Raw genomic sequence first — 16,468 nt, 5'->3', positions numbered from 1 at the left:
TAAAAAGCTCAATAATTCAAAGTAGAAGCATGTTGGTATTTGATGAGATATGAGGGATATTTTCGGTCCCACCTTGGAACAGCACCGGATTGCCCATCATTTGCTATCTGAGCTCAAAATGCCCAAATTTCAGGCTCCGTAGTCTCTCTTCTCTCACTTTTCGATCTGCTATTCTTTTCTCCAGAGATGAAGAGAAACGAGATGATCATGCCACTAAAGCATCCTTTTTCATCTTTATTGTTCTTGTCTGGGTGCTTCATTACAAGATGTCAATTATCCAACACTCTAAAGAGCTGTCTTCCAAGCACAAAATGTTCTCGTGGTCTGGTAGTACAGTATTGTTTTCTGCTTTTAGGCTACAGTGGTGGCTGTGTTGTCATGCGAGGGAGGAGTCACCCTGGCCGCTGGGAAGTGAGGGACTGTAGGCACTTTAAGGCGATGTCCCTGTGCAAGCAACCAGTGGAAAATCGGGAGAAAACCAAGCAAGAAGAGGGATGGCCCTTTCACCCCTGCTATTTGGATTGGGAGTCAGAGCCTGGCCTGGCCAGTTGCTTCAAGGTAATGTGGAAGTTACATGGGCATTCTCAATGGAACCAACATTATTTCAACTTTGTCCGTGTATCCTGAATTCCTTTATTCCAGAACAGTGCCTGGCAGACAGCAGACAATTAATATTTGTTGGCTGTCTCCATCCCCTCAGTTATATTCCAAGATAATTTTTAGGTCAAAATGTTGACAGATCCTGGTGACACCGAGGCCTCCTCATGAGGACTGATATTAAGGCTCCAGTCAATATTATTCTTATTGCCTACAAATGGACAAGGCAGACACTCACTGGGTATGGAAATGGTACAATTCCATATTGTCTGTAAGCCAATGAATAAAGTCCTTATTATGGAATAATGCCATTCTGCTGCCAAGAATAGCTTTGGCAGCTTTTGATGATCAAAAGTTTATGTATATATATTTTGTGTGAAGAAATGTCTTTTTGCAAATCACCTTCAGATTCTAGATTTAAGTCAGTGTCTCTTATTTTCTCAGAAATATATTTTTGAAATATATTTGGTGGCTTTATCTTTGGTTCATCATATAAATAGAGATTTCTAAAATGCTGGGAGAAAGTTCTCTGGCACAGGGGCACATGAAGAGCAGAATGGAGACAGCCTCTGTGTCTAGAAATATTGCAGTCTCATAAATGGCTTGTGAATGCACTCAATTTACATGTACACATGTCTAATCCTACATTAAATTCATGGAATAATGGACCCAGGAGTAACCTCACAGAGCTATAAGTTAGACCTTGGAAATGAGTAAACTGCAGCATGCAGTGAGATGGGGTGATTCACCCAAGATCACAATTATTTATTGACAGAGTTAGAATAAATTCCTGGTCTTGGAACTACCAGTCCAGTGCTTTTTCTACTACACATTACCCTGATACGTCAACAAATATATGGTGTGTTTGATAGGCATAGCGGTAGGACTTATGAATTTAAAGTGATTTGAAAAAAGGTTCCCAGAGGAGGTGAGTTTTGACATATAATTTAAAAGACGGAAAGGCTGTGCTGTAGTCCATGGGGCTGGGAAGGTCATTCATTCTGGTCTCAGCAAATTAGAGCCTGGTGAAGCCTGGGCACCTGCAGGGTGCCCGCCTGGCATTGGAGACTTAAGCATAGCATCAGGCAGTTAAAAATGAGGAAGGTATAGAGGTCTGGGATCTGAAGCTCTGGGTCGTTGGTTCCTCACACTTGACCTTAAATAAAGTCAAAAGCATACTTTCCATTTGACTGACTTCTTCATGCCACTGTGAGAACAGCTGCAAAACAACAATTTAGGTATAGCCAAGACCCAAAGAGCCTAGAAATATAGGTGGCACTAGTGGTAAAGAACCTGCCTGCCAACGCAGGAGACATGAGAGATGCAGGCTTGATCCCTGGGTCAGGAAGATCCCCTGAAGGAGAGTATGGCAACCCACTCCAGTGTTCTTGCCTGGAGAATCCCGTGGACAGAGGAGCCTGGTGAGCTATGGTCCATGGGGTCACAAAGAGTTGGACATGACTGAGCATAAAAAGAGCACACAAGACTCAAAGACCCCAGACATATACCTGCCTTAGGTTTCAGGTCTCATTTCTCATGTCTTCCCCTGAGTCAGCCACGGAATACTGGGTCTAATCCTAGCTCTGCTAGTCTGTGGCTGTGTTGACCTGAGATTTGTAACCTAAATTTGTAACCTGAAATTTGTTGACTTGAAATTTGTAAATTTCTCTTAGCCTGACTCTCCTCATCTCTTGACAAACATTTTACTAAGGGACGAGCATATGCCAGTCATAGGATACTGGAGTGGGTTGCCATTTCCTTCTCCAATAGGATATTTAGGAGGGGGACAAAAAGAACTCTTCTGGAGGAAAAGAGTCCTCATCATATCCTCCTCATGTCTTTGTTTTGAGAATAAAAAAATAGTTTTTAGACAAGTAGATACATTTTAGTTCAATAAATGTTATTTCTCCCTTCTCGGTCAATCCTTTAATGTAGAATAATGACAACAATTATATTCCTGTAATCCTTTTGCCCAGAATTAAACAGCCTTATGTTATTTATGACTGTGTCAACCTTTTTCTCTTTCTCTATACAGGTATTTCATAGTGAAAAAGTCCTGATGAAAAGAACATGGAGACAAGCTGAAGAATTTTGTGAAGAATTTGGAGCTCATCTTGCAAGCTTTGCCCATATTGAGGAAGAGAATTTTGTGAATGAGCTTTTACATTCAAAATTTAATCGGTAAATACTTGTTAATTTTGAAAAATTTCAGTCAAATATTTTGTTTCCCAGTGATGACTTCTTAGTGATGAGTATTCCAAATATTTGGAGTGTTTGGGATATTCAAAACCTCAAGTGTTTAAGTTTAAAGCCAACAAGCAACTAGTTGTGAGAGAAAAATACATACTTATCATTTTATATTTATATTGCACTAAGTTCTCATTCCATAAAACAATGAACAAAGTGATGACTGTTTTGATACTTGAAATCTTTTCTGTGTGCCTCATAACAGAATTTTAGAGTTTTTCTTCCAAGTTCAGAAATTATCTAGCCCAGTGATTTTCCAAGTGTTATCTGAGCATCTGGAGGGTCCTGAACCCCCAGAGCAGGAGAGGTCAAGAGGGCAGTCAGTTTCTTGTTCGCTGACTTGAGTCACCGGAGTAGGTCCAACCGACCTACTCCTTCACCTCCAGGTGTTTTGTATACAGAAGGGATCCATGTGATATTTTGTTTGGAAAAAAGAAAGTCTCACTAATTTTTTAAAAAATTCCAATCCAACCTTCTAATTTTACATTTGAGGAAACAGGCATTTACTTGTTTGCATCCATCTTGCAAGTTTACAGAATCTTCAATTCTGTGAAGTTAGAAAATCAATCAAACTTAAATTTGAAGAAACATAGAGATCTTGTGCTACCTCCAGTCCAGTATGGGAATTTCTCCTACCAAGTGCCTATGGCCATCTACTGTCTACATAATTCTTTTCAGTTTCAAGGTGCTCCTTACTGGGGATATAATCCATTCCATTGTTGGAGACTAGTTTCAAAGATCAACTTTGTAGGAAGCCAGAGCAACACAGGTCAAGTCTACTCAATTTTCAAATATTTGAAGACAGCCATCATGTCTCTTTTAGCGAGCCTTCTCATTCCTTGGCTTCTTACTGTAGAATGTTCTTGTCAGTTAGCATGTATTTTGGGAATGTCTTCTGTGAAAGGGACACTACTATATGCATGAAAGTGAAAGCGACAGTCACTCAGTCATGTCTGACTCTTTGCGACCCCATGGACTGTAGCCTGCCAGGCTCCTCTGTCCATGGGATTCTGCAGGCAAGAATATTGGAGTGAGTTGCCATGCCCTCCTCCAGGGGAATCTTCCCAACCCAGGGATCGAACCCAGTCTCCTGCACTGCAGGTGGATTCTTTACCATCTGAGCCACCAGAGATGCATGGGTGGCTGGAAAATGCAACAGATGTGACACAAAATCCTACCCCTGAGGATGTTGTGGTCTAAGGGGAGGAGGGGTGGCACACTTTCATACATTTATTTTAACACAAACAAATATAATACTGAGTACTGTGTTTCAAGCTCTGGAAATCTGAAGTCTCAATGAAACACTTATCTGAATCTCTGAGAAAATCCAGAACTACTTTTTGAGGAAAATCCTGGCCTACCCCATAAATTTCCTTTAGGACCCTCCCCTGAGAAGGTTAATATGTAATACCATCAAATTATTCACCTCTAACATCTATAAAAATGACCTTAAAGGTGGTGGTATCTCCCAATGTGTGTCTCATGGAGTACTCCAGGGAAAATAGGGGGATTTTGTGGTCAAATATGTTTGCAAAACAAGGTCCTATCTTGGAAATTTGCCATATACATTAGTATTGTAAAGGCTTCTAGAAGGAAGCACTTTATTTGACCACAAAACTTTTTTTTTTTTTTGACACCACTTATCTAAAATCCCATAGAACTGATCGGCCCTGCAGGAAATGCTGGCCTGAGACCATGGTTCCCAAACTTGGCTGATTCTCACACTCACTTGGGAAACTTGATAACAAGGAGCCCTCTGGTCTCATCCCAGGGCTGCTGAGTCAGATTCTCTGAGGCTGAGGAAAAGTTCAAGAAGCTTCCTGTTTTATTGGATTGCTAGTCAGGTATGGGGCCTCAGATCCAAGGGAGATGTGATCATCTCCACTGTTATAAGTTGTAACTTGGCTTCATGACCTCAGTTCAGTCAGTTCAGTTCATTCACTCAGTCGTGTCCGAATTTTTGCAGCCCCATGGACTGCAGCACGGCAGGCCTCCCTGTCCATCACCAACTCCTGGAGTTTACTCAAACTCATGTCCATTGAGTCGGTGATGCCATCCAACCATCTCATCCTCTGTTGTCCCCTTCTCCTCCTGCCTTCAATCTTTCCCAGCATCAGGGTCTTTTCCAATGAGTCAGTTCTTTGCATCAGGTAGCCAAAGTTTTGGAGTTTCAGCTTCAGCATCAGTCCTTCCAATGAATGTTCAGGACTTATTTCCTTTAGGATGGACTGGTTGGATCTCCTTACTGTCCAAGGGATTCTCAAGAGTCTTCTCCAACACCACAGTTCAAAAGCATCAATTCTTCAGCACTCAGCTTTCTTTATACTCCAACTCTCACATCCATACATGACTACTGGAAAAACCATAGCTTTGACTAGACAGACCTTTGCTGGCAAAGTAAAGTCTCTGCTTTTTAATATGCTGTCTAGGTTGGTCATAACCTTTCGGTCATAACTTTTCTTCCAAGGAGCAAGCATCTTTTAATTTCATGGCTGCAATCACCATCTGCAGTGATTTTGGAGCCCAAGAAAATAAAGTCTGCCACTGTTTCCACTGTTTCCCTATCTATTTGCCATGAAGTGATGGGACCAGACATGATCTTAGTTTCTGAATGTTGAGTATTATGCCAACTTTTTCACTCTCCTCTTTCACTTTCATCAAGAGGCTCTTTAGTTCCTCTTCACTCTCTGCCACAAGAGTGGTATCATCTGCATATCTAAAGTTACTGATATTTGTCTCAGCAATCTTGATTCCAGCTTGTGCTTCATCCAGCCCAGCATTTCTCCTGATGTACTCTGCATATAAGTTAAATAAGCAGGGTGACAGTATACAGCCTTGATGTACCCCTTTCCCTATTTGGAACCAGTCTGTTGTTTCATGTCCAGTTCTAACTGCTGCTTCCTGACCTGCATACAGGTTTCTCAAGAGGCAAGTCAGTTGATCTGGTATTCCCATCTCTTTAAGAATTTTCCAGAGTTTGTTGTGGTCCACACAATCAAAGGCTCAGCCCCTTGTAAAGCATCCTTTCATACTTGTGTATTGTAAGGTCTGCCCTATGAAACAATACTTGCAAACTGTCTCACAGAATTCAGTGTCAAGTATCTATCAAATTATTGATGTTCAGCACCTAATCACAAAAGCTATATAATGTATATTCTACTCTTTGTCCAAGACTGCCAAGGAGTTCAGCCAAGTGTCATGCTTAATTATACCAAATAAACCAATTCTCATTGTTAGCATAGTGCTTCTTCTTCTTCTTATGACACTGTTTTTCTATTTTTATTTTTATCATATACTACTACTAAGTCGCTTCAGTCGTGTCCGACTCTGTGCAACTCCATGGACTGCAGCCTACCAGGCCTCTCCGTCCATGGGATTTTCCAGGCAAGAACACTGGAGTGGGTTGCCATTTCCTTCTCCAATGCATAAAAGTGGAAAGTGAAAGTGAAGTCGCTCAGTTGTGTCCGACTCTTAGCGACCCCATGGACTGCAGCCTACCAGGCTCCTCCATCCATGGTATTTTCCGGGCAACTGTACTGGAGTGGGGTGCCATTGCCTTCTCCCTTTTTATCATATAGTAACTAGTTAAAATTATACAACTTTAGGAAATTGTTGGAGAGAAAATAAATACCAGTCCATATTCTAGGAGTGAGTATATGGCAGGAAAAATGTAGACCTCTGAATTCAGTGAGAAAAAGAATAAAAACTTCTCAACACAGGGAGAGTGATGTAGGTCTTCAGCCTGGTCACTGAGATGAATCTACCTAGCTTAAGCTTAAGGCAGCATTCTCACCTTCTCACAACCTTAAATGTAAGTTATAATCATGGCAGTGGCCAATGGGTCTCAGTGATGCTAGAATTTTCTAAGTCATATTTTACGTTCATTTGTATCATTCAAGAAAAAGAGCTCAAACATCTGAGAAGGAGATACTTCACAATAGGTTTGCTTCTGTGCATTAAGGAAAATAAAGCATCTGTCATGATTTCTCAATCCTTTAAATCTTTAATTCTTCAAAATTATCCTCAGAAAATTATCTTAGTGAGATGGTTCATTGTGCTATTAACCTTTATTGCTTGATGTATTGAATACTCGGTGGTTTAACATATTGGTCCATCACCTAATAGGAGGGAAGATGGTTCTCTGTGGGGCTTCTCATGAAGTCTAACCAGTGGTAATAGCTGAAGTTAATCTACCATGCCTCAGACTGATTCACCGTGGAATGATTTACACTGGGATATAGTTGGAGGAACCAAACCTGCTGTAAACCTTTTATTAAATGGTGATGGTGGTGATTAACCCTCAGAGAGTACGTGAATATTTGACAAAAGAACAACAAACATAGAAAAGTAACATAAATATGCAGTAAGGTAGTGAATAAATAGGGAAAAGATGTTCCCAAATTTCTTACCAACTCACTTTCATGTATTCTTGTCCTAATTGAAAGGTGTTGCCATTCCTAACGACCATGAGAAAGCCATGTTCTCAATATGGACAGACTTTTCTCCCAGCTGCCCATCCCCAATGAGTACACCATACAAACCAAGAGAGGTAGGAAGTGGGATTAGTCCTTGCTCAGTTCACTTTATAGCTCTGGTTCTGCTTACAGGAAATGGTCAATAAATGCTTGCTCACTTGATCAGTTCTGCTAGTCATGTCAGCTGTTTCCTGCATAACTAAATACTTAAAGACTTTTTGAACCTGTTACATAATATTGTGAATTCAATGCGAAGGGCCAAGTTTTAGTTTCTTCTCTTCACAGGACAGAAGAAAGGCAGTTCTGGATTGGATTTAATAAAAGAAACCCACTGAATGCTGGTTCTTGGGAATGGTCTGATGGAACTCCTGTAAGTCTTTCCAAGCTGGAGAAAAGGAGATGAATTTAAAGCAGGTGGCCCTGGAACCACTTGGTAAACCATCCAAGAGAACCTAGAAAGAACAGCCATGTTCCCTATGACTCAGACCTAAATCAAAAACTGCCCCAGACTTTGGTATCAAAAGAGTCATTTCAGCAAGGTCTTGAGAAAGCTTTGCTAGCCAGATAGTTCCAAAGCTAGCTATAAATCTCATCCTAAAAGGAAATAAAAATCTCTGAAAAAGGCCTGAAAACCATCTCCCATGTGAAGAATCTCCAGCAGAGAAGCAACTATTCTTTAAAATAATACCATGCTTCCTTTGCCCTACCCTCCCTCTCCTGCACAGCACCTGATCATGTGAGGGTGAGACCCTTGTCTATGTCACAGTGAAAAGAAATATCTTCAGTTTCTCTCACTTTAAAAGAACAGAAATGCCAGGTTTAGGTTTAAGAAGCTGCACCTCCTTCTCAGTCAAAGAAAATTATTTGGGAGAAAAAAAAATAATTATTTCTCATTCAGCCTCACATGTGTAAAAACCTCATGAAGGAAAGAAGGAACTCACAATTACATTTTTTTTCAGGCACAGTGAGGATTTCTGAGATATTCCTCATGACAGGGAAAAAAAAAACAGAAGCAGTAACCCAGATTAAAATGAGATCCATCTGAAGGCACAAGAAAAATCAAATTATTTAGTTTCACCAGTGAACTGGGGTTAGCAACAGCCTGCAGTGAGCATTTAATACAGCTCCTATTCACTGAGCCCCAGTTAAGTTCTGAGCACTGAGCCGAGTGCAACCCTGCATGATCTCTTTTCATCACTACAGTGATTCCACATAGTGGATATTAAAATGATTAAGTAGTATGCCTAAAATAATACATAAGAGAGACAGCATTTGTATACAGGTTGTCTGCCTCCAAAGACACAATGTCATAAAGTCTCCTCATTGGCAAAATAGCAGCAGCCAAACTTTGACATAGTAACGATCAAAAGAGAAAAGGGATCTTTAGACCTGATACATAGATGGTGTTCAAATCTGTAGCAAGGAAATGGTTTGCAGAGAAACTATATGCTTAAGTGGGAATAAAAATAATGAGCGTGCTAGTTGGAAAAAAAAACAAAAAAACAATACCACGTCAGTACTGCTTCTTTGAAAAAGGCAACAGGACCAGAGGTTATGAAGAGATCTTGGAGATGACCTAGCCTCACCCATCTATTCTGCTGAATAGATTATTAGCAAGAATATATTATTGAATAATCTAATATATTATTATCAGAATATTATTATTAGAATATAATAATATAATATATATTATAATATGTTATATATTATATATAATATATGTTATATATAATACTATTATAATATACTATTATATATAATATATATTATATAGTTCATATTATACTATATAATATAATATATATTATATCATATGTAATATAATATTATAATATATTATATATATTATGCAATATAATAGTATATTAATATATTATATGTAATATAATATATACTACATTATATAATATAATATTAATATTATTAGAACATTATTAGAATAATCTAGTGTATTATTATTAGAAGAATAGATCTATTCTTCTTCTGCTGAAGAAGCCAAGGCCCAGAGAGTGGAAAGGGCATAAAGCAGGGTTGACCTGCCCCGTTAATGGCAGCCACCACATAGCACTGTTGGGTGGTTAACGTCAATATGCCGCTTGGAAAATAAAGTGTGGTGCATAGAGGTCGACAATGTCTTTTAGTAAAACAAACAAACTTATTAATAACAGGAGAGGCATAGACAATTTGGTTCAGAATCAATGAGATAAAGCCATGAAGCAGTGGACTGAGTCCCTCACCACTTCCCTCTGGATAGAGTAAATATCAAACTCATGCCATTCTCTGAATCTGAACTTTTATATATATATATATATATATATATATAAGTTAGATGAATTATTGCATGACTTTGTACATATTTGAAGGCGAGTATGTGGTGGTGGTGGTGGTAGCTAAGTTGTGTCCAACTATTGCAACCTCATGGGCTATATAGCCTGCCAGGCTCCTCTGTCCATAGGATTTCCCAGGCAAGAATACTGGAGTGGGTTGCCATTTCCTTCTCCAGAGGATCTTCCCAACCCAGAGATCGAACCTGTGTCTCCTGCATTGCAAGCAGATTCTTCACCCCTAAGCTACCAGGGAAGCATAAATCATTTCAAAACCCTCTTTTTTTTTTTTTTTCAGATTTTTACCTGAGTCTTACTCATGGTTGGTCCACATTTCTATCAAGTAGTCATCAAATCATCGAGAAGTCTGAATCTCTAGTCAATACTCCTGTTGTGTGATCATTCATAGAAATAGATAGTTTCTTGATTAAAGCTAGGGTTGACTTAGAAGTTAGTATTAGAGACTAAAAGCAAAAGAATCTACATCAAAGATGAGATTCAATTCTGAAAGATCCTTGAGCCACTAAAAAGTTTACCCAGAATCCCAGAGCTAGCCTAACCTTAAGTGAGAAAACAGTGCAATTTCATCTGACTTATTCCTTCTGGAGAAAGGCGTAGCATGCCTCTTTTTAAAAAAAAACAGAAAAAGAACCTTCAAGAAAAAATGCTAAAGTTTTCATTAGCTTGCTTTTCACAAATGTGGAACCACCTTTAACTGGCATCATAACTTGCTTCCTCCAGAAGTCTATTGTGATTTTCTACAGGGATGCCTTTTTGATCATTTGAAACCTTTTGCAGAGAATCAGTATTAAGGAATAATGAACTTCATCTGCTGCAGGTTGTCTCTTCATTTTTAGACAATTCTTATTTTGGAGAAGATGCAAGAAATTGTGCTGTTTATAAGGCAAATAAAACGTTGCTACCCTCATACTGTGGTTCCAAACGTGAATGGATATGCAAAATTCCAAGAGGTAAAAATATTAAGATCTTCACTATTTGTTTGCTTTCTAATCATCTATAGCATTTTCCCAAGGCAACAGTTACAGAGGTCTAAAATTTAAGCAGCCTGGACCACAGGACCAACAACCTTCATGATGAACCAGATTGTACCATTTTAGGAAAAAAAAGAATGTGTATCATGGTGGAATGAGAAAAAATGACACCAGTGCAGTATGCTAAGTTAGTGGGAAATGAAGATAACTGCCCATATTCTGGAGAATTGTATTTTGCAAGTACAACCTGGAAGAAATGTCACTGTGACATTACAAACAAACAAAATTACTTATCAGATGAATAAGTAAAAGCACCAGCACAGTGTGTGACACACAATAGGCTCTCAATAAGTGTTCACAACCTTTTTTAACCAGAGGTCTCTCTTGAGGCTCCTCTTCAGGTAGGAGAACTGATCACTTTCCAAGCAACATCTGGTTCTCAATAATCTTTTAAAAAGCAAAGTCCAAAATATTGTGTTTAGACCTGAAGTAATTCAGAGATAGTACATCTGTAAATAAACATCACTCACACTGGCTTGCTTTTACTTTACAGATGTGAGACCCAAGGTTCCACCCTGGTATCAGTATGGTAAGAACGATTCCTGAATTTCTAACTTTATGCTACTTTATACCAGTAGTCCAGAGAAGGCAATTCCATTAGTCTGTTATTACATAGCACCAATGGAGTTACTCTTTTCTTGTGTCTATTGAGAACTAATTTGTTCAAATTAACCATTAATAAATAATCAAACTAGGGACTTCTTTTGTGGTCCAGCGAGTAAGACTCGACACTCCCAATACAAGAGGCCCTGGTTTCATCCCTGGTCAGGGAGCTAGATTCCACATGCTGCAACTAACTAATGATCCCGCATGCCACAACAAAGATGGAAGATCCCGCATGCCACAACAAAGATGGAGGATCCCGCGTGCCACAACAAAGATGGAAGATCCCGCGTGCCACAACAAAGATGGAAGATCCCGCATGCCACAACAAAGATGGAGGATCCCGCGTGCCACAACAAAGATGGAAGATCCCGTGTGCCACAACAAAGATGGAGGATCCCGCGTGCCACAACTAAGACCCGGTGTAGCCAAATAAATAAATATGTATTTTTTAAGATCAAAATGACATTAAATATTATTAAAGACTAATATCATAGCTTAACTCCATTTTTATGGCACATGATTTTAAAATATGCATCTAGCCCAGACTTTGGAATATACGTGTTTCATATATGAAAAAGACCAGTGAAAATAAGTAAACTGTATACTTACGTATGTGTGGGAGTAGGTGTATTCACACACATTTTCTTAATGTTGAGTGACTAAATTACACATGTGAGGTCAATCATAGCACACCCTATTTAAGATTGCATTACATTGCTCAATAATTGTTGTATCACTTCCATTGCTTATTTCTCTTTCAGATGCACCCTGGCTCTTTTATCAGGATGCAGAGTACCTTTTTCATATTTCTGCCTCAGAATGGTCCTCCTTTGAGTTTGTCTGTGGCTGGCTGCGCAGTGATATTCTCACTATTCATTCTGCACATGAACAAGAATTCATCCACAGCAAAATAAGAGAGGTACTTAAATTTGATTAACTATGAGAAACTCAGAGCTTAACTCCTTCTTCAGTCCTTGAGGGGTTTTGTTTTCAAAAGACCAGACATTAATTTGTTTCATTGAAAGTCTTAGATTTTTAAGAATTGTTTTTCTTCCTGTTACAAAGATTTAGAGAAAATAATGGAAACACAGGTTTACTATGCTTGTCGGTTATTTCACTTCTCATGCTTTTTTAGCAACAAGGATGAGTGAGTAGCATTTTATTGTTTTGTGAGGTTCATTCCATCATTCAATGCTTATTTATTCTGCATCTACTATTCTAGGGACTGAGGTTTTATCAGTGCTTCCAAAAGACCAAAATCCCTGCTCACCTGGAGCTTATAGTCTAGTCTAGGCAGGAAGACTGCAAGCAATACAAGTAAATAGAACTACGTAGTATTTTAGAAAAAGATACGTGGATAGATGCATGCAGGAAGATAAAGCACTGATGAGGGACAAGGACTACTGGGAGGTGCATGCTGTTTTAAAATTCCAAATTTTACTTATAAGAGTACAGTATTTTTTAGACTCTACAGAAAATGGTAAGGAGTGGTTCTACATTTCAACTTCAGATAAAGACTGGACTTAATCCTTTGAGAAGCTAGGCTAATTAGGAGCATGGAGAATCTGTTACATATGAAATAGACTACCAAGGAATAGTGTCAGGTTTTCCGTGTATTTCTTCAGCAAGCATTTATTGAGCATTAGCTTGGTCTCAGGCACTGTGGTATTTGTCAAGGACACAAAAATGAGATACAGTCAGTGTCTTTAAAAAGCTGGAAATAACACAATGTAGTAAGAGAAAAGAGAGCAGTCTGTACAAATTACCAAGGGGGCACCCGGGAGGAACAACCTCATTCCTAATTTTCCCTAGGAAACTGTTAAAGGTAACAGAGAGCCTTTTTTCTTTTTCCATAATTTAACATTCTTTCATGGTCTCCAGGAATCCTTTATTGCTCTATCATCTTTTCATATGTTTGTAAGTTAACTGTTAAAATGAAGTTCTATGTTAAAGCATCCTTGACTTGTAAGAGAAATGTCTTCCCTCACATCTCACAGGGCTTTCCTGTCTCTGTAATTCTCTCTGATACACATACAGTGAGGAGGATGCAGGCTGGGTCCACTACTGAATTTTGATGGAAAAGCCAAGAACCAGAGGGTTTAGGTGACAACTGCACTGCCCCACAGAGACACAGTGGCAGACCAACCAGGAGAATAGGCTATCCCAAATATCGGTTCATGCATTATATTACTACTCTTCATCTCCTACAAATGGAACACTCAAGTCAAAACCAGAACATTAAGTATCAATGAGTTATATATCACAACTTCAGAAAATACATTTGTCTCTTTAGCTAGACGGCAGAGGCAGACTCCTTGCCCCAAGTGGCAGTAATAAGAGACCAGGTGAATGGCCAAAAACCAATCTATCAACATGTAAAGGGCACATCCCAAAAGGAAGTGATAATTGGCCAATACTTACTGTAACAGTGTCAAGCACTGCAAAGCACCAATGTTTAATGGCATTCAATCTTTCTAACAACTCTCTGTGGGAAGTCTGCCATCAGCAGATTTTACAGATGAGGAAGCTAAGACTCTAAAGAGGTGAAACAACTTGGTTACACAGCAGCTAGGTAGTGGAATTTGGAAGTGAACTCGAGTCATCTGACTTACAAGGTCATTTTCAAAAACCGATGTGGGCAGCAGAACAGCATATGCATTATATTAAAACAATCCATCCTCTGAACAGTAGCGCTTGTATATTGTCGGTGAGAATGTAAATTGGTGCAGCCACTAAGGAAAACAGCACAAAGCTTCCTTAAAGAATCCAGCGATTCCACTCCTAGGTATATATCTGGAAAAAATAAATACACTAATTTTAAAAGATACACGCACCCCAATGTTCATCAGTCAATTCAGTTCAGTTGCTCGGTTCTGTCCAACTCATTGCTACCCCATGGCCTGCAGCACGCCAGGCTTTCCTGTCCATCAGCACACCAGGCTTTCCTGTCCGTCACCAACTCCCGGAGCTTGCTCAAACTCATGTTCATTGAGTCGCTGATGCCATCCAACCATCCCATCCTCTATCATCCCCTTCTCCTCCTGCCTTCAATCTGTCACATCATCAGGGTCTTTTCCAATGAGTCAGTTCTTCACATCAGGTGGCCAAAGTATTGGAGTTTCAGGTTAAGCATCAGTCCTTCCAATGAATATTTAGGATTGATTTCCTTTAGGATGGACTGGTTGGATCTCCTTGCAGTCTAAGGGACTCTCAAGAGTCTTCTCCAACACCACAGTTCAAAAGCATCAATTCTTCGGTGCTCAGCTTTCTTTATGGTCCAACTCTCACATCCATATATGACTACTGGAAAAACCATAGCTTTGACTAGATGGACCTTTGGGGGCAAAGTAAATGTCTCTGCTTTTTAATGTGCTGTCTAGGTTAGTCATAGCTTTTCTTCCAAGGAGCAAGCGTCTTTTAATTTCATGGCTGCGGTCACCATCTGCAGTGATTTTGGAGCCCAAGAAAATAAAGTCTGTCACTGCTTCCATTGTTTTCCCATCTATTTGCCATGAAGATGCGACCGGATGCCATGATCTAGTTTTGTGAATGTTGAATTTTAAGCCAGCTTTTTCACTCTCCTCTTTCACTTTCATCAAGAGGTTTTTTTGTTCCTCTTTACTCTCTGTCACAAGGGTGGTGTCATCTGCATATCTGAGGTTATTGATATTTGTCCCGGCAATCTTGATTCCAGCTTGTGCTTCATCCAGCCTGGCATTTTGCATGATGTATTCTGCATAGAAGTTAAATAAGCAGGGTGACAATATACAGCCTTGACGTACCCTTTTCCCAATTTAGAACCAGTCCATTGTTCCATCTCCAGTTCTAATTGCTAATTCCTGACCTGCATACAGATTTCTCAGGAGGCAGGTCAGGTGGTCTGGTATTCCCATCTCTTTTAGAATTTTCTAGTTTGTCACGATTCACACAGTCAAAAGCTTTGGCACAGTCAGTAAAGCAGAAATAGATGTTTTTATGGAATTCTCTTGCTTTTTCTGTGATCCAGCGGATATTGGCAATTTGATCTCTGGTTGCTCTACCTTTTCTAAATCCAGCTTGAATATCTGGAAGTTCTCAGTTCACGTACTGTTGAAGCCTGGCTTGGAGAATTTTGAGCATTACTTTGCCTAGCGTGTGAGATGAGTGCAATTGTGCAGTAGCTTGAACATTCTTTGGCATTGCCTTTCTTTGTCATTGTAATGAAAACTGACTTTTTCCAGTCCTGTGGCCACTGCTGAGTTTTCCAAATTTGCTGGTGTATTGAGTGCAGCACTTTCATAGCATTATTTTTCAGGATTTGAAATAGCTCAGCTGGAATTCCATCACCTCCACTAGCTTAGTTCATAGTGATGCTTCCTAAGGCCCACTTGACCTCACACCCCAGGATGTCTGGCTCTAGATGAGTGATCACAGCATCATAGTTATCTGGGTCATTAAGATCTTTTTTGTATAGTTCTTCTGTGTATTCTTGCCACCTCTTCTGAATATCTTCAGCTTCTGTTAGGTCCATACAATTTCTGTCTTTTACTGTGCCCATCTTTGTATGAAATGTTCCCTTGGTATCTCTAATTTTCTTGAAGAGATATCTAGTCTTTCCCATTCTATTGTTTTCCTCTATTTCTTTGCATTGATCACTGAGGAAGGCTTTCTTACCTCTCCTTGCTATTCTTTGGAACTTTGCATTCCAATGGGTATATCTCTCCTTTTCTCCTTGGCCCTTTAATTCTCTTCTTTTCTCAGCTATTTGTAAGGCCTCCTCAGACAACCATTTTGCCTTTTTGCATTTCTTTTTCTTGGGGATGGTTTTGATCACAGCCTCCTATACAATGTTATGAACCTCCATCTGTAGTTCTTCAGGCACTCTGTCTATCAGATCTAATCCCTTGAATCTATTTGTCACTTCCAGTGTATAATCGTAAGGGATTTGATTTAGGTCATACCTGAATGGTCTAGTGGTTTTCCCTACTTTCTTCAATTTAAGTCTGAATTTAGCAATAAGGAGTTCATGATCTGAGCCACAGTCAGCTCCTGGTCTTGTTTTTGTTGACTGTATATAGCTTCTCCATCTTTGGCTGAAAAGCAGATAATCAATCTGACTTCGGTATTGACCAATCTGGTGATGTCCATGTGTAAAGTTTTCTCTTGTGTTGTTGGAAGAAGGTATTTG

At 39.4% G+C, this 16,468-nt stretch overlaps 1 protein-coding gene across 20 annotated transcripts in view; it reads left to right on the top strand.

The window, feature by feature from the left end:
• The window catches only part of PLA2R1 (phospholipase A2 receptor 1), a 143,608-nt gene that overhangs the window by 91,022 nt on the left and 36,118 nt on the right, over window positions 1-16,468 (top strand). For 8 of the 20 annotated variants that reach the window (XR_015146920.1, XR_015146921.1, XM_086355531.1 and 5 more), the window contains 6 exons: window positions 356-558; window positions 2,633-2,778; window positions 7,605-7,689; window positions 10,482-10,614; window positions 11,189-11,224; window positions 12,063-12,220. Coding sequence is in view for 14 of the 20 variants with exons in the window: in XM_086355531.1 (XP_086211657.1) it covers window positions 356-558; window positions 2,633-2,778; window positions 7,605-7,689; window positions 10,482-10,614; window positions 11,189-11,224; window positions 12,063-12,220 (761 nt within the window). In the remaining 6 variants the exon portion in view is untranslated. Of the gene's footprint in view, window positions 1-355; window positions 559-2,632; window positions 2,779-7,289; window positions 7,394-7,604; window positions 7,690-9,941; window positions 10,615-11,188; window positions 11,225-11,390; window positions 11,788-12,062; window positions 12,221-16,468 lie in introns of those variants that run through there. The other 12 variants (XR_015146949.1, XR_015146936.1, XR_015146948.1 and 9 more) reach the window with 12 other exon arrangements.

Source organism: Bos grunniens, chromosome 2, assembly GCF_055505025.1.
Source record: "Bos grunniens cultivar Pamir isolate PY7600 chromosome 2, Bosgru_T2T1.0, whole genome shotgun sequence".
NCBI lineage: Eukaryota > Metazoa > Chordata > Mammalia > Artiodactyla > Bovidae > Bos > Bos grunniens.
The sequence above is the reverse complement of the archived record's forward strand: the minus strand, read 5'-3'. Positions and strand labels throughout refer to the sequence as shown.